We start from the raw sequence: 19,456 nt of genomic DNA on the forward strand, positions 1-19,456 counted from the left end.
ATTCGTGATTTAAGGTTTGAATTACTAGAACACGCCCTTATTCACCAGATTTGGCTCCGTCCGACACTCATGTCTTTCCTCAACTGAAAAAAAGCTTAAAGGGTCGTAAATTTTCTTCCAACGAGGAGGCAACGAAAGCTGTGGAGGTCTGGTTTGCAGAGCAAGAAGAAACATTTTTTTGAAGGGTCAGAGACGTTGCAGGTTCGCTGTAATAAATGTATCCAATTAAGAGGAGAATATGTTGAGTAATAAAATATTTTGACATTGAAATTTTGTTTGGTTCTATAGTAGGCTGAGAATTTTACTTTCCAAGTAAGATTTATATTAAAAAAATTAAATTATTTAAACTGTGTTATAATTCGAATTCGCACACTCTGATTAGTTATTTTAGCCATCATATGATTAGCGAAACAATGGTAACTTTACCAAAAATTTTTACATTGGATATAAACTATAAAAAGATAGATCATTCTTTGAACATATACGTGGCCATGAAGAGAAATTTTTGTATTTATTCAACAAAGTTCAATTAGAAGTAAAAGAACTCAAGCTTGGAAATCATTAAATAGTGTGCTACTTACAAATATCTCTGAAAGAAACTATCAAAGAGATCGTTGGGTGATAGAGTCAGACAATATCTTTGCTTAACGTTGAAAAAAACGTTTTGAAAAATATTTTACAGTTCAGAGTTTTCGTTGAAAGTTGTACAAAGAACAAAGAGATAGAACTGCATTGATTTTCCTTTACTATGAGGATAAACTAATAATTGTACTGGATTCCTCTTCATATTACAAAATTAAAACCTACCAATTGAAACCGTAATCTAATTTACTCATTTAAAACCTCTCGGTACTTTGATTTTAGTATTATTCGAGATGGCCCTTTTTACTTTTCTTATTAGAAGCTTCTATCTATCTCCAGGCATGTTTATCCCTCGATAGGATTTACTGTTGGGCTTTGTCTCGTCACTTTCTATCAGGAATTCTCTAGACTCCTCCTCATCATCTATTATCTTTTTTATTTTTGAGTTACTATTGTATTAAATCATCCCGATTTGGTGTCTGATCTTCTTCGAAAAGCATTAAAATTGTCTCGTTATAGCTTCAGGTAATAATTTCCGTTATTGCTTCCTTTCACGCTCCTAATTAACCTGTGGGTCCATCTTCCACTGAGATCGGATCGGAGAGTTTCTTCCCTTTCTTCTCTCTTCTTCATTCCAATTCTAGTTTCTTCTTCGTTTTAGCAGCGATATATCCTCATCCATTCCTACTAGAAGATTTATTGGAGCCGTGAAGACGATGACCTGAACGATTGAGGCCGAAGTTTGACCCACGTTTGACATGAAAAGAGATATTCCTTGAGGACGTCGTCCTCATATGTTTCCAAATAGTAGGGTGTGGAAACCTGAGGGGAGAAAAAGACAGAGAAAGATTAAAAAGTTCATTTATTGTGACATTTGTTTATTTAGTATATAAATAATTAGTGGTAACTTCATTGGGAGGTGGAAGAACCCTGTTAGGCTAAAGATTCATTTAATTGAGCTCCGTATTAATATAGAAAAGATGTTTGTTAATTGTTACACATCCGGTTTTGTTATGTTCAAGAATGAATCCGTCTCTGTCTAAACTGCATATTCAAGAACATCTAAGGAGAAAATTTCCAACCTAGAATTCTCGTGAAGTGAACAATCGCCTTACAAGTACAAGTGCGAACAACTACTACAAATTGCTGCTTTTGTAAAGTTTACCTAATAAATATCACTTTTTGTTATAGAATAACCAGTTTTATCTTATTGATTCACACATTGATACGAGGTACGGTTATTATTTCCATTTTTCAGCGATATACTTTCAACGTACAAAAATAGGGATCATCTTAATAACCAATATAATTTTTTTGTGCATTGTTGATGTTAAATTTGATAATGTTTCATTTTAATTAGTTAAATTTCAAAAAATACCAAAACTACTTAGGTTGAACGTCGATTTGGAAAAGGATGAGGTATAAAACAACTACCAAAGATATTATCTATACCAAGTTAGAGAAATATTTCATTTTGTCTTATTGCTACTGTTTTATCATTAACTGTCCAGAGTACATAAAAGATCTCAGCTTGGATTGGAGTATTGTTTGAAAAATGTCCGACCTAACGTTTTTAACCCTTGCAAATAAAACAAAGCGTTTTTCTATGCGATAACGATCTCATCAGATGGAAATTTCTCTCCAGCAAGTGAAATTTTATGATAAATAAACATTAGAAAATCAGTGGGTGTCAGATATGGTGAATAGGTTGGGTGGTCAGCTAACTCGAATAAAAAATTGGTAAATTTTAGCTATGGTAATCAAAAAAATATGAGAAGGTCTTGATGGTCCTCATGGACAAGCACTTTTTTCTTCAAATCTTGTGGCTTATATGATGGAGGCTTACCAGCGATGAAACGTTATGAAATGCGGTGGAAAACTCGTTATTTTCAATATTTTTTTCTTATTAGGTTAACTTTTTCAACTCATTTTATATAAAAATGAGACCTAAGTTAAAAAAAAAACAAAGTTTCAACACTTTTTTGGTTAATTAAGAGAAATACAATACATTATTATTAATCTTAAAAGTAAAAAAATCATGAAGTAAGGAAATCCTAATCTAAAAATACATTTTTCGAAAAAATCTCAAATACTGTTTCCTTAACCGGAAATCTATAGTTTTGCATTGTTTTTTGGTTTCCAAACTTGGCTATCTTTTTATTTTTAATTAAAAAAATTCACTATATAACACAAAAAACATCTATTAGAGGAAAATCTCACTCATATACATTTTCAGCGCAGATACATTGAGATTGAAATTTGTTGTGAGCGAATTGGTTTTTATAGGATCATAAAGCTACACTTAGCACCAAAGAATTGCGGTACTTGTCACCATATATACTCGTGTCGCGGTATCTGAAAATAATGGATGAAGTAACTAATTATATACGTTGTAAAATACTGTAGACGACTGCTGAAAAACTGCGAACAATGAAGTTTCGCCAGAGGCATGAAATCGCTTTCGGTTTTAGACTTTGTTTACCGACGACCGACAGGAATGTGAAAATTGAATTTTTATTGTCACGCCGTTAGCTCATAACAATACTTCTCCGAAGAGGATCTTACTTTTTTTTTGTGAAATTCTCGGCCGACGAAGCGAGAATCACAGAATCATAACTCACAAAGGTAATATAGTAACGTCAAATTACGATTAGCAATTAACTTTATTTAGAACAAAAATTGGAACCGCCACGACCTTTTTCTAAAACAAAAAATAACCTTATTCGTTCTAAGAATGGATGCTCAGCCTACAAGCTGTTTCAATCTTTTATTTCCTCTTCTATATTCATTCTTTCTCCATAGATTGTTGGATGAGAAATCATTTTATTTCTATTTGAGACCTAAATAGTTTGTACCAAGTTCTCCAATTTATTTAATAGTTATTTGCTTGTGAGTGGAGATTTTCACGTTTTGGATAGACGAACAATCACGTTGCCCAGCCCAATTCATTGATTTCTGCCATGAAATCTATGAGTTTTGTCTCTCACCCATCACCATATAGTTTCTAGAGGGCACCCGTCGGAGTTTCAGCAGCTGTAGTAAAACCATTTCGTCCTCTTTCTAGCTTTTACCATGTCAAGTTTATGTATTGCATTTCATTTTATAAAGTTCTTAGTGATGTTTATTCAGATCTGCCTCTTTTCTTCTTCAAGTTGCATTTGTCTGGTTTTCGCTTCATAATCTTAACGTATCTTTTCTCTTCTTCAGCTATGTTCCAAATCCATCCGGTTTGGCCGAACAGATTTTACATTGGTCTGGAACAGTCTTAGTTTTGTTGTTCTTAAGATTGAGAACCTTATTCCATACAATCACTTAAAAGCGTTTTGTGTAAGTGAACACTTTGTTTTGTAAAGCACGGTCGTACCCAATAAGTTGACATAATATCTGTCATTGATCATTTGCCCCTTCTTCAAGGTAGCTTTTTCCAAAAAAATTATCGCTGTGACCATTTCATCTTGGCTAGATTAATTATCTGGAAAGCCTCTGATTTCAACTTGAAAAAGACAGTACCTATGTATCAATATAAAGTTTCAGTCGTTTTGAACGGGTCTTCGATGATTCTCATGGGTAAAATTCACGAATTGGTTGACTACCCACCATATTCAACAGATTTGTCCACAAGAGATTATTTCTTGTTTCCTAAAAGTTTCACTTGCAGCAGAGAGATTTTCATCATACAACCTCTCGAAATGGTTATTGAAAAAAGTGTCTTCTTTCCTTTTTAGGTCGAAATCGTTCCATATTTCACTTATTTCAACTACTTATAATTTTTTTCTTTCGCATAATCTAAAGTCAATGATACTACTGTAGACCTACGATTGAGTTCGTATTATTATTTTAAAAAAATGTCTTTGTATCCTTCTGTATCTTCTTTATCTTTTTCATTTCTTGTTGCTTAGTTTAATTACTACCATTTACTGATTTCCACTATCAAGGCTACATTAATGTCGAACAACGTGCGGTGCGTTGATCTTATAAATACCGCTCTTCGTTCTGTTTTAATTAAACTTATTCTACTGAATAACGTTCACAAGTGATGTCATTAAGAAGTATTTGTGTTGATATGAATGAAAATACGATGCTACACCTTTTGAATATTAAATAAAATATCTGCTTGTTATTCTGAAAATACTTGTCTCGACATTGTCTTCACATGTGCTCTTGTAAATAAACATTTTAAAATCATATCAGGCAATTAAATCAATTAAATAATATAAATTGAACCAATTAAATTTAACAATGAGCTCAGGGTTTTATAAATCTGCCATAAAAAGATAGCTGGAAGTGAGAATCCTGTTTTCTCCATACGTATGTATGTATTTGTATAGTCTATTCTCCAAGAAATACCACAATGTGAAATTGAAAATTTTGAAATACGAGGACAACGTGGTTCTTCAAGAGCATACAAGATCAAATCCCAGTAGAATTTTGATCAGAGATTAGATAAGCTAATGCTTCTTGTGCATGAAGAAGATTCTGTGTATATATAAATTTAAAAATGTATCAAAGAATAAAAGCTGTCTAATAACGTCTTTTCTCTTCTGCCAAATGGGTTGAATTCTAAGGGTACAAAAAGCATTATTTGCATATTGACGGTTACACAGGCGCACGCCATCTGATAACACCAAAAGAACATCGTAATGCTGCTTTATGTATTATTGGATCGAGCTCTTATTCTAAACGTTTTGCTTAGCTGTAACTAGTTTGATATTTCTACAATGTTTCCAAATTATTGAAGAGCGTATATAAGGCAGGAGGTCGTCGTAAACAGTTAGTTGAATATTGAAGAAAAACGGCCAATGATACAAGCAATTTGGGTGTTAAAAACTGATATCTAAAGTGATATGATAGTTACCAAAAATTGTGTTTGATACAGCCTAGAAAATGGTACATTGAGTCCACTCGAAATCCTGGTGGTATAGAATGAATTGCCTTATTTCGTACACCCCTATACATACATACAAATGTTTCAAATATACACAAATATACAATTGCAGGATTCAATATTCCTTGTAGAGTTTGCTGCTATGTACTCGACTTCTTACATTACAAAGAAGTTTACCGAAGAGTACAAATCCTTTGAACTCTGGTAAAGTTGTCCCGTAGAGAGATACTATAAGCCAGATGATGCAGAGTGAATCGTCTGCCACTAGAGGAACGTAATTGTCTCAAAATATGCTCTAATGAAATTTTTAAGCATAGTGAGTTTATATATTTCCCTAAATTAATAACAGGATAACCAACAACTTCACAGATTCCCCTCTGGTACGTCATTTTGCAGAGCTAAATGTAATTTTTTTAGTTTTTGCTTCGTTCAGCTCCAAATTTTTAGAATTAAACCAAGATTAATCTACCTTCAGATTCACGATATTGATATTTCTAACCCCAAAGAAATTATTAATTATTAATATTAAATATTATCAATAACATAAAGAGAAGAGAGCTGTCTTCACATAATCTCCAACTCCCCAATGTCATAACAAATTCAGTTTATGATTTTGGAGAAGTTAATAAAAGGATTTGGTACAAAAAAAACATCCTGGATGAGACAAGGTTTGTTACAAATAAACAATAAACTCCTCAGATTACCTGTCATGAAAAAAACATGATTGTTATTATTTTTTGAATGGAAATTGTACCTCAAGAGCGATAAAAGTTACGTTTTTGAAGTTTAATGATACACATTGTCAAATGCTTGATTAACATCTATTAATTCATTAATTTTATGCAGAATCATTAGGTATCTATAATTTCTGTTTGCCTTACAAAACATATATGAGAGATACAAACGTATTGAAGTATTGAAAAAGAATAACGAAATATATAACGAAACGGTATTACAAATAATAAATTGTGAAAGGAGTGGAATCATCAAAAATATTTTCGAGTCGCTCAATTACTTTACAAAATCTTTCAAGACTATAATGCGTGATTACTGCAGATCTGGACTGGACTGGAAAAATAGAAAAAAAGATTTAATTATGCGAAGACACATATACTACCTCTTGAAATGCAAGAATGTTCGTTATTCAGGCGAATATTAGACGCTGCTATTTTAGTTTTATAAATGTACGAACCCGTATTAATTAAACTGTTGATGTACGTTCTTCACGAAATGAATAGAGGAACACAAGTTCAAAGAACATCTTGTCAAAAAGGTATTCCTCACAATAAACCAACTAAAACTTGGAATGTTCAAAAATAACATACGTAATATTCGGCATTGGTAGAAATAACACTAAAAAAAATCAGTTCATAGTTACTATAACTAACCAAACGATACACGAGAAAATAATTGTAATTAGTGTTTTATACAGGGTGCTCCGGGACTGCGAGAGTGAGTAGATGACGTGAAAATTATGATGTACATGAAAACAAAAGAAGATCTATTATATATCAAGTGGCTTGTACTAATTGTGTCTACATAGGGCAGACATCTCAGTATTTAGAAAATAGACTAAGAGGTCATCAATACGATAGAAAAAATAGAACTGCATTAACGAAGCATGAAATATCAAAAAAAAAACATAAATATGGTTCATATTCATAAAAAAGAAAAAGCTATAAATGGAAAAAAAAGACCTAAATAATTTAAGTAAAATTTATAACTTTATTTTGTAAATTCTAATAAAACTATAAATAATATTATTGATTATTGCTATATATTTGAGATGTAAGGACTAGGGAAAAATTAATTTTTCTTATTAGAACAAATTTTGATTTTATTCCTATTTTGCTGTACATGATGTAGGTGATCTATTGATTAATATAAATACGCAAATTTTGTCAGTATCAATAACAAATTTTGATAAAGACTTAAAGAAATGTCGAAACATCGATTATTATCTTTCTTTTGAAAAATTATTTTGAAACAGAAGAGATCTAAAATCAAGAATATTTAGAAACATATCAAAAGGTCTGAGAAATTAAAGGATTTCATAAAAAATTCAGTTAATCTTTTCTTTAAGCAAATAAAACGATATTCGACAATTAACAATTTGATTGTGTTTTAATAAATATTTTCAATAAATAACTACAATTTATGATAATTTTCTTCACAATGTTTCTTTATGGCGAACGTTTTCCTTGGCATGTAGAACAGTCCAAAAGTACTTTTCGTTAAAAAATTGATTCGAAAATCCATTTCTATTATCTTCTTTAGATTGTACCTACAGGTTGTCCCCGTAAAAGTTGTTAACGTTCGAATGTATGATTTAGAAAATATACTCAAATATTAGTATTGATTTCGCAGCTCACCCTCGAATTTTTTGTCTTAAAACACCTGTATATACCAAAATTATTAACAATGGAGAAATTATTCGAGAAAACAGTTGATGCTGTTTATTTCGATGGTATTACCGAATGCTCATTATATTTTATTACAACGTGAAATTGCAAGTTTGAGCTTGTATGTCGATATAACGATATAAAGCAATTTAATATGTAGTACACATCGCTGGAGCATTGTAAACACAATAATAATTGTTCGAATGTTGTGTTAGTGAAATAAAAATTATTTGCACGCCATGCTGTCACTCTCGTGCACGCTCTTCGAATAAAATTATTAATTATCATTCATTACGGCGAATTAAGTATGTATATTATAAAATCAAAATGTTGTTCTTTTTGTTGCGATGGCCTCGATGGAATAACTTGTTATTTAATATTGATACCAGTAAATTATTATATAAGTCTTATATATAAATATCAATAATTACTAATTAGATTAGTGTTAAAAAGGGTTCAAAATCGTTCCAAGTAAAACTACAGTGTGATACAAAGAAAACTGTCTATGCACGGTAAAGTACGATTTAAATTCCATAAAAGTACAGTTACTGACTTGAACCATTCTAATAACTTTTATTTTTATAATGTAATTATTATTATAATCGACGAATACAAGATATACAAACTGTCCAAATTTATCAACATCCAAAAGAAGAATTCCAAATTCTCACGACTGTTTCTTTTTATTGAATTTCCTTCAAATGATAAACATTGCATTATCATAATAAAATTGTTTGAATCAATGAGAAAGAAAGTCCTTCCCCTAAAAATATCCCACTGATAAAACTCTGGCAACTGAAATCTCGAAGGTTTGATAGATATGATTTCGAAATTCACTTTATATAAGTGTTCCCGCCCTAACCGGGTACTTGAGGCCTATGAAGTGAAGTTACCCTTAGATAGAGTTGGGGTATTATTCAACATACAATAAAAAAGGCAATTTCTGCGATACTGCCTTAACTGGAAGGCTTTTGGAATGGCTATTGTTCTATCATGACTTCCTTTTATCGTCAAAATCCAATAGTTGCATGTTGGTGATTCTAGTAGTGAAACATTTGTTGAAAGACTTTTAGCACGATGTACAATATCAAAAAAGCCCGATTTTCAATTTTTTTTTTTTCACAAATCGTTTCGTAAAGGGTGCAGATATTATAATTTGATGATTATTTCAAGGACGAGATGAGTCACTAATTTTTTATTGAGGAATCCTATTTTTTGTCTCGAAATCATATCCATAGACTTCGATAGATTTTCCGATTTAATGAAAACTTGTCGTTAAATGACTCATTTCCACTTTTAAATAGTTCAAAAAAGCTTCAGATTTACTATAGTTTATCAACTAAAAGTTGAAGTAACGATTAATTATATAAATATCAACATAACCTCACTGATTAACACTTCCTCAATCTTCTTATTACTCTCAAAGTTTGGCAACATTGTCGAGGTGTAACGACTTACTTTCTATCAAGTTTTATACTCTAAAATAGTTAAGTTAATTAGGAATAAAATACGATCCATTTTTCTATTGCCTTCGGTGGCTACTTGTACAGTTATCTCTTAGAGATAACTTCTCCAACTCTGTTCTTTAGTATATTTATTCTGGGCGCGTAAATCTTTCTGCGGAAAGACGATTCGGAGGGCGCTAGCGGTAAAAGAGGGAAAACCCTTAGGGATCGAGAAGATGGATGGAAGGTTTCGCGCCTCGCGCCGCTGTTACGGCCGTCTATAAAAAAGACCATTTCTAACCACTGTTCGCTAAATTACCGACATTATATTACAGTAAACAACACTCAATTGATTTTGTTGAGTTGCGTAAGGGCATTTATTGAGAATAACACTTGTTACTGGTATAAATTATAACGTGTTACGTCTACCAACAACAATTATTTGTAATTTTGAAAATATGTATACGTTATTACATTCTTTGCTTCATTTCGTTTTTTGTTTTTGATAGAACTAAATTCTTCGACAGGCGTCTATATAGAAGCTGTTAATTTTTATATGGAATGTGCGATTGAGCTGAATGTAATCACATACTTATCATCTGATTTTTCAGTTTGGATAGGAGATTAATTTTCATAAGATGTTTAAATGTCATTCGCGATATTAAGGAGTCTACTAAAACGGTGCTTTACGGACTTGCAAAACCACGAGTCTATACTAGAATTATCAAGGTCTTGTAGGTAGAGCATTTTTGGCGATAGTTCTCAAATGAGAAACAGTAAACTTTACATATAATGTCACTTCTTCGGGAACCGATCGCATGCGCACTTTCAAAATCTTCGATAGCGGATCTATGACTATATCTATGATGAAAGGAACAATTCGTTTCCTAGCATATGGTAGATAGCGAAATATGGATGATTAAACCTAAGGAAAAAATGTTAATGATGATCGAAATGGAGTTATGGAAAAGAGCAACCAAATCCAGGAGAGACTGTGAAGGAAATGATTGAATAAGGAAGATAACACACATTAATCGATGACATCCATATCGAATAACTAATCTCGTATGTACAAAGAATAGGTTCTAAAATGTACACCACAGGGAGTAAGGAGAAGACCACGAAGAAGAAGAGAGAGTATGTCTTGTATCTATCCGTTCAATATTTATCGCTTTCTCAGAGTTTATTTGATGCCGAAAGTATTTAATTAAATTCCAATTTGAGAATGTGATGAGTAGTCATGTACCTCCATAATGTTTGTTGGATGTAATTTAGTAAAATTCAACATTTTTCAGACTAAAAAAAGTTACAAAAAACTCCACGTTCAAATTTCATATATGAAATATTATTGTGGCAGTGCAAAGGTTTGTATAAATCGGAAAAAATATTTCATTTTCCTTTTTTAGACGTCGCATCACGTATTGAAAGCAAGATAAACTACTCATAAATTTAGAAATCGTCTTTAGAGAATCAGAATCGATATTTTACGGGAAGCACGTCTATTTACTTACCTCTGGCAGTTTACGGAATTAAAGAAAATGATTTCTAAGTAGCAAAAAATAATTATATTGAACTTAGTATTATGGATATTAGTATTTTCAATTGTGCAAACGATTGACCACCATTTTTAAAAGACCTATGTAGGCGTCTTCGGATTTATCTTTTACTTTAGCACATATCTTGTTGACTATAATCGAGGTTGTTCTGTCGCCATTAAATGCCGACAAAGAACTCAATCACAGTCAGATAACTATATAAATATTGATAAGAGAGTTTGTTATCGTTAGGCGGTGCGATTATAGCTCATTCCAGGTGATATTTATATAAATCCTATAATGTATACCAAGGTAAACAATTTTCGAATGTGTCTTCCTCCAGAGCGACTACGATGGACGTTATCTCCGGTTTTACCCTGTTGAGCATTGTTCGATATTTCACGCTGGATGACTTTTTGTTACAATATTTGTCAAAATAAGTGGTTATTGTTAATTTTAGATATCGTATTTTGAGTTAAGTACACAAAAAGCTTTTGGTAAAACAATTTTGTAGAAATAACTGGCTACAATTTATTTTTAGACAAACAAATAAAAAAGGTTTCAATAATATGGAAAGAATAGATCCATGTTGAAAATACGAGGGATATTTAGGAAGTTTGGGGAGTAAAGAAAAAACCTCTGCATTTGAAGAAGCGACTAAATTTTTCAAGATAAACTCCAAGTAATTTGATGCACGTATCATAACGATAGATAAGTTTCGAAATTCTGCTGCTGCAGTCGTATGGTGAGGAGTTAAAGGTAGAGGTAGAGGGCGTGGTGCCTCCAGATAACACAAATGCTCATAATTAGAACATTTTGTTAGTTGAACAGTAAAACATAAAATTGTTTCTAATATGATCGCGAGAACAAAATAAGTTTCCACTCAATTTTCTTGTAAATCGTACTGCATACGATTGTATATGATTTAGAAAACGAAAATTCGAAAATTGATAAAACTAACTTTGTTAAAAAAATATTATTGTGATGTTTTGTTGTTCCAGAGTAACCCTTACGCCCTTAAAGATGCAACTGGTGCAGCTGACATGTCAGCGTGGACTACGGCGGGTCTACAGCCTACGACTGGATATTATCCTTATGATCCAACGTTAGCAGCTTACGGGTGAGCACTAGAATATTATATCATAGTAAATAAACACTAAAAATGTATCTTTATCTTTCCCTCTTGATTTTCTAGTAGCTTCAACCGTTTTTATTGGTCGTTATTATATATCGCCAGATCTGGTTCCTTATTGCATATTCTGTAGAATACAAAACAGTTTCATTTGATGTAGATACTCGGGTTTTATCTAGGTTCTGAAATAGAACTCAGCACTGTTCCACCATCTTGTTTATAGGTGTATTTTGATAAGAATGCTACGTCCGAAATTGAATCCCAGTTATTCTTATAAAGACTTCATAGATTTTCAAAAAGTATACAAAAATTTGCCCTATTTGTGTCTATTATTATTTTATCACTTTTCCTTTCATGATTGTTACTGTTAACATACGTTTAAACTAATTGTGTCTAGAGGTAAAATAAACTGAGTTAGACTTGTCTATAATCACTGAGTTTTTGGGTTCATCATAGCAAATTGATTAAACGTCATTAATCTTAATCGTATCATGTTTTCACTAGACAATCTATAGGCTTTTTAATTATTACTAAAAACCAACAAACACCTTTGATTAATAGCATATTTCTTCATACCTCTTGCCGTGTTTAGCACATTTCATATATTATCTTAAAGATTCGAAGCATTCTTATTAAAGTTCGCTTTATTTCCGGAACCTACCTCAATATCACTGTACTATAATTTGAAAAAAAAACAGTTATGTGCATTCTAGTATTTGAACTGAAACGGATATCCTCACACGTAATCTCTAATAAACGGAAAATCATGCTACATTTGCCTGTGTCTCTTTGTGTTCCCCTTCATTGAACACAACAGTTTAAAATGTATAATGTCGTGACCAGTTTGTCACAACGTTGTTGTCAAAATGATTTTGTCGAACATCGAGCGTGTTCATACGTTGCATGATGATACGATGAGCGCATTCACATTTCTTTATTCCACACTGAAACTACACGAGAGATCACAAACAGCGATATCGGGTAGATAGATCAAACGGACATGCTAGTTGCGGTTTTGTATAATACCTCTTCCTGTTCTCAACTGCCATCATTGTCGCTTTGCTAAGTAATCTTTTACTTGGAAATTAGAAATATTAACCTCTACTATATGGCTGAAAAACGGGGCTGTGCTAACGAAACAAATATCAAAGCTTTCATTTTCGCAGCGTTGCCAAGCTACCAAATCAAGTTTCCTTGTGAAATTTTCCGTGTCGATTGAATTATCATTGGAAACAACAACGCGGTTTAAAGGTGTATGTTTCCACGGGGCAAAGTAAATAAAAAAAATGGTATTTGGAAACAACGATAATGTTTTCCGGTATAGCAAATTTGCTATTTATCATTAGAATGTCACTAGCAGATTGTGATGCAAGTGGGTGTGACGAAAAGTTGATTCCTCATAACCTGATCAAAGAAAAACTTTTAGCGTCGACTGGTTCAATGAAAAAAAAGCTAAATTTACATTAAAAGGCCGATTGCTTGCAAAGACCAATCTGAAGAAACTGTTTTAGATCAGTCAGAAGGTTAGAGTTGATGAGCTATCCAGCATTCAAATCTTCCACCATCTACGTGGTGGAAGATTTTCAACTCTAGAAAAAACCATTTCGCATTTAAAACGGTTATTCTCTGGAGTTGCCTCTAAAATTGATTAAAACGCATGGAAGTAATTGTATATATTTGAAAAGAATATTATGAAAAGTAGCTTCAGTCATAAAAACTTGCTTTCTTATTGCTAGAACAGAAATAAGAAAGTTTATTTCATATCTTGAAATACAGGGTGGCGCAATAAAACGTGCATATTGTATCATATTTTTCAGTTGGTTGGATAGTTGCCCTCGTGGAGCTTTAGTAGCCATGAGTCACTTAGGCGGAAAGCGTCGCACTTTTTGTGCTCGCAAGTTTTACGAGAACGGTCGTTCATACGTTCAGAATATAGATTGAAACACAATTACCCACAATATGGCGTCCAAGAACGTCTGAGACCACAGATAATATTGATGTTTGAAGGAGTCAGTACGAGAAAATCTGCATGTGTCTACTCGGAAGCGATCGGCGGCTTTAAACTTGTCGCGACTTTACAGCGAATTTTGAAGTTGGATCTTAAACTGCATCCTTATAAGCTCCAGTTAACACAGGAATTAAAAGATACTGACTTTGGAGCAAGGTTGGCATTTGCTAAAGAAAGATGAGGCTCATTTTCATTTAAATGGATTCGTAAACCGATAATAGTTGTTATTGGACCGAAAAAAATTAAAAAATGAATCATCAAAAACCACTGCATAGTCCGAGAGTAACAGTACGGTCAGCAATTTCAGGAAAGGGAATTATTGGCCCTTTCTTCTTTGAAGATTCACGAGGACGAAACATCACCGATAACACTGACCGCTATATTGCGATATTAGAGGGCTATTTGACTTCAGAACTTGCGGCATGAAGAATAGCGAATACGAAAACTTGCAATGGCAACAATTACCCCAGATTTATTGACGAATGATTTCACAAATCTGCGTTCGCGTTTAAATGAGTGCCGAGTCTTCGAGAGGGCCGTCATTTAGATGATGTAATTTCTAAAAAATGAACTTCATTTAATTACCTAATCATCATATCTTTTATTTTAACAACACCTTATGTATTTATTGTTTTAGCACATACTATTTTAACAAAATTATCCAATATATTACTATTTAATATAAAAATGAGGCTCCACAATTCACCGACGAATACATACAAAACCTGAATAAAGAAAATATCAATAAACGCATCATTCATTATTTACGTTAAATAAACAACCGGCAACGCCGCTTCGTCGATATACATTCGACGAATAAAAGCGGAAAGCTGAGCTTAAGGTATAAAGTATTTCGAGTATATGAAGTAGATCCGGCGGTCGTTTGAATTGTTGTGCCGCTAATTCCCGGTCACGGATCGACTGCCACTGCCGGAATGGCTTTAAGACAAAATGGCTGAAGAGGGAGAGCTATTGATTGGCGCGTCGGTGCGCCGGCGGCGCCGCGACCCAGGTGGTGACTGTAGAAACTCAAATCGCAATGCACCATTTCAATTTATTGCTTATAGATACAATCGTATAGTTGGCGTTTTACCTTATACCGAGTCGTTGAAAATGACATAATAATGTGTAATATCATTCAATTTTCAATTACCTGTATTGGCCCTACTGTATAATACTATTAACATACACACAACAAAAGAAGAATGGACCATTAGAAGGCATATTACGGAAACGCTGAAATGATTTTTTTGGTCCTAAAGAAGATTAAGTCAATTATATAATAGAAATAGAAAAAGTTCATTCCACGAAAACCTGCTTTATATTTCTTATGTTGATTGATCGAAGTTTCTGAAGAGTGTGATGTATAAACTTTAATTTTTCATAAAATGGATGAAATAGAGTCCATTACTGATTCAATAAAATTTCTAAGATGACTCTTCAATACAAATAAAAATACGTATTTGCATTAGAATATAATCAGAAATTTTTTATGTCAAATCCTCGTCAGCTGCTAAATCTTCACTATTCCAATTTTTGTATCAAGTTTAACTATTTTTTAAGTATTTCCAATTAGATTTTTAAAAACTCTGCACACATTTGAAAAATGCTTGGGTTCGTTGTCATGCTAGAAGATAAATTTTTCGCTGATCAGGCGTTGACCAAAATCGTACTACATTTTCCTTCGATTTGTGTAGCCTTTTATCTTTAAAATCCCTTCAATTTGTACCAGGTCTTCAGTCGCCCTTCCTACAAAACATCCAACACTCTTAGGCACAAAAATCTCAAACTTTGACTCATCACTCCAATCATCTTACGATCAATTTTTATATTCTTCAGCCCACTGCAACTTTTTTATTTTATTTTGAAGTTTTCTCACTGCCATCATCTAAAAAGGCAATCTCAAAGGTAGTTCCCTAGATTTATTGATCCGGATTGCTATCTCAGGATCCGTGGGTCACCGATGGGGTAGTGTCAACACTAAGTGGGATAAAAAACCCCAGAAAAATAGTTTTCTTTGGAAGGCGTCTATGTATTTTGAATGAAAGAAAAAAGATTGCATCGGCTGAAAAACTCCAAATAATTCTGGAGCTGAATATTCCGTGGAAAGCCTCGCTTCCAAAAGTACTAGAATATTCTAAATAGATTCCTTTTTAATTAGAATTTCCTTTCAACTAATTTCGTTATTAAGGATATTTCAAACAATTTATCAATAGTTGAAGTTTACATTTCTGCTTTGCAGCTCCGCATCTTTAGCTCAAGTTCACCAAAATTTTTAGTTATATCACTGCAAATGTTGTTTCTAATTCTTTCTATGTTAAGTTTTTATGAACTGGTGGGACCTGTATCTTCACATTTTTCAATGTTTTGATTCTCTGATGGAAAATGACTAATTATTCAACAAATTTTTCTTCTTAGTATCATTGCCTTTTTGTGTCAAATAGTTTAGTAGCAGTTATTCTTTCACAATCGTGAATTTTCAAAAAAATAGATACCCACGAATAAATACGATTCATCACAAATGGTAACAAATTGGATGGATGTATTTTCCAAATTGTCAATTTTTTCCGAAACGCCTATGTTGAGCGTAACTTTTATTTTTTTCATCAAAGTGACATCGGTGACCGCCTTTTCCCTGTCTATGACAAAAAGTAGCCAGTTTAATAGGGGTGAAACCACTCTAGCCGTAATCAAATCCCAGTGTAGGGGAAAACCGCCGACTAGGGAGGGCAACTCTATACATCAGTCTGACAGTTTTCCACAAAGAAATCTGCCATTAAATCATTTTTTCGCTTTCCGAAGAAAAGCGCTGATTAATTTTCGTTCGGGGGATGTCTGTGGATTTATCTAATAAGAACGAATATAATGATAAGCGGAATTTGAATAATTTGACCGTTAAAAAATATAAATATATGTCCAATTATTTCATATTATAATCTTTCGATTGATGGGAAAAGAAAAGGAAAATACATTATTATACCGATTGAAGGAGTAAGTTACAAGGAAACAACCTCATTTGGAGAAGAAACAAACTTTCTTTCATCAAGGCGATGAAAATGATGTTCAAATCCTATGAATTTCATCGAACTACTCCAAAGAAAAACACATCAATAAAATGAAGAAGTAATCAATAAAACAAAACCTATTATGCTGCCAGAGGAAAATATATTTATATAAATAATAAAAAAGAGGCTGAAAAAACTTCTGTAGACTACTTAATCAACATCAGAAATTTCGAATGTTGTGTAGTGGGTCCAGGACTCAAAATAAAACTGTCCAAGAGTTTTTTTTTTAATGTCGACGTTTCGATCCTTTATTTGATCTTAATCAAGGCTCTGTGCCAAATGTGTTGTAGAAGGATTTGGAAAACCCAGATGAAGATGCTATTCTTCATATTATTGTCCTTCCTAGTATGAAATTTCGAATGGTATTGTGGGCTGAGGACTCAAAATAAAACTGTCCAAAAGTTTATTGGAATGCCAACGTTTCGATCCTTTATTTGATTTTTAGTAAGGCTTCAGTATCTTCAATACCTCTTAGACATTTTATTTTGAGTTCTCAACCCATAACACCATTCAAAATTCGAAAAATTTGAAATAGTTTTCCAAAAACTGGTATGGAAATAATGGAAAAGCGTTCTACCACTTCAGGAAACTACTGTATTAACCAAATTAAAAAATTTAAGTGATGTCACAGTCGTTTCCTGACTTCTAGTGACTCTGAAACTTTTTTCGTTAGTTTCGTTTGTATTTGTAGTGATGAATTACAACTAACTCGACGTTATAGACATTCTTGTAACTATTAAATAATGCGTCGAATATCGTGTTCTTAATATCACCGGTTAGTACCCGGCACGGTAACGATACACATAAATTTCAACTGAAAATATTTCCCTATTTGTGGCAGCTAAAACGGCGTCTTTTATTAAAATGAGGTTATATTTATTTATGTTTGCTTTGCTCCGGTGTTTTTTAAGTGTTTTTACGGAGTTAATACTACGAGTCACGTGATTTTTGAATAATTTTACGTAACTAGCAGGTTATGGTTAATTTATGATATTTGTTTTTTTTTGGGCGAGATATTTTGTGTAGTTCCCTATCGTTGTAATATTGGTATATTAAACAGCTTAGTGAACATGAAACATTTAGTAAATTGAACGGAAAAATTCTAGGGAAATTCGGAATTCGATGACTATTAAGATGGCTAATAGATTAGACGAAGAATATATTTTGACAATTCACTTCACAACAAATTCTTGCATTAATATCGATATGATTAATAATTTTTAAAATTCATTTTTCTTCCTAAAGTATTTGTGACTTAATCCGCAATTTGGCGACAAAATTTTGATTTCAAGGTACTTAAAATTTCTTAATTCATAACACTTACTTTAAAATGGATAAATTTTCTGTTCTAATATAAGAATGGTCCCAGAAGTACCTGGTATGACCTAGAGATGGCGCTAGTTACTTGAAAAATACTATTGTATTAGAAAGTACACAATCTATACAGCATATGTTCCAAGTTTGAAGACTCCACGTTTTTAATTATTTGTTTGGCAGTCATAAATAGTGAACGTTACCAGAGAATTTGTAAACATGGAAAAAATTGGTCATCATCATCATAATACTTTTATTTGAGAAGTCTTAGCCCAATCAATATAAAAGCTGAACTAGATTCTACTCTGGGTGGGATTGCTTCTGCATTATCAACAGTAAAATATTGGATAGCACAGTTTAAACGAGACCGTACGATCTGCAAAGACCAGCAACGCAGATGTCGACCAAATTAGGTGACGATTACAGAAATGTTGAAGAAAATACACAAAATGGAACTGGATTATCGTCGATTGAAAGTGCACGAGCTGCAGACATAGTAGGCATTTCAAAAAGTGCGGTACGTCGCATATTAACTGAAAACTTGGAAATTTGTGGGCAAGATGAATGCCGCGTTGGCTCACAATCGAACGAAATATCTTCGTGATGATGTTTCCATCGAGTGTTTGGCAATGATTCACAGATATAAAGCCAAAGAAGGCAAAGACCGCTCAATCTGCAAGCAAGCAAGCCATTTACATTTGATATTTTTGATTCATTTTACTGTGAGGTGATTTCAATTTATTCAAATGACAGTTTGTAATAAGAATGTTTGAAAATTGATATTTTGAAATGCTAACGATTTTATGCATTAGCTCGAAATAATAAAAGTACAATTCAAAATATGTTTTTTTTTAATTTATTTTTCGAACTACTTTTCCTAAAAATTGACGACTTTGAAATAAATTGTTTGGATTATACTGCGAAGAGGTTTTATACACAAATGAAAATTAGCTGGTTTTTAAAAAATTATTTCGTTTTCGTATTTATAATTTTGTTTTGAAGCAATCTGTTAAAACCAACAAACAATGTTTATAAAGTAGGAAAGAAAAACTTGAACTGATTTCGAGTATAAACCAAAATAATGACAA

General features: G+C 32.6%; 1 protein-coding gene across 4 annotated transcripts in view; it reads left to right on the forward strand.

Moving 5' to 3' along the window:
• LOC130892701 (homeobox protein araucan-like) overlaps nt 1–19,456 on the forward strand; it is a 101,965-nt gene that overhangs the window by 66,585 nt on the left and 15,924 nt on the right. For all 4 annotated transcript variants that reach the window (XM_057798248.1, XM_057798249.1, XM_057798251.1 and 1 more), the window contains one exon: nt 11,851–11,969. In XM_057798248.1, coding sequence (XP_057654231.1) covers nt 11,851–11,969 — 119 coding nt within the window. The remainder of the gene's footprint in view (nt 1–11,850; nt 11,970–19,456) is intronic.

Source organism: Diorhabda carinulata, chromosome 4, assembly GCF_026250575.1.
Source record: "Diorhabda carinulata isolate Delta chromosome 4, icDioCari1.1, whole genome shotgun sequence".
Lineage (NCBI taxonomy): Eukaryota > Metazoa > Arthropoda > Insecta > Coleoptera > Chrysomelidae > Diorhabda > Diorhabda carinulata.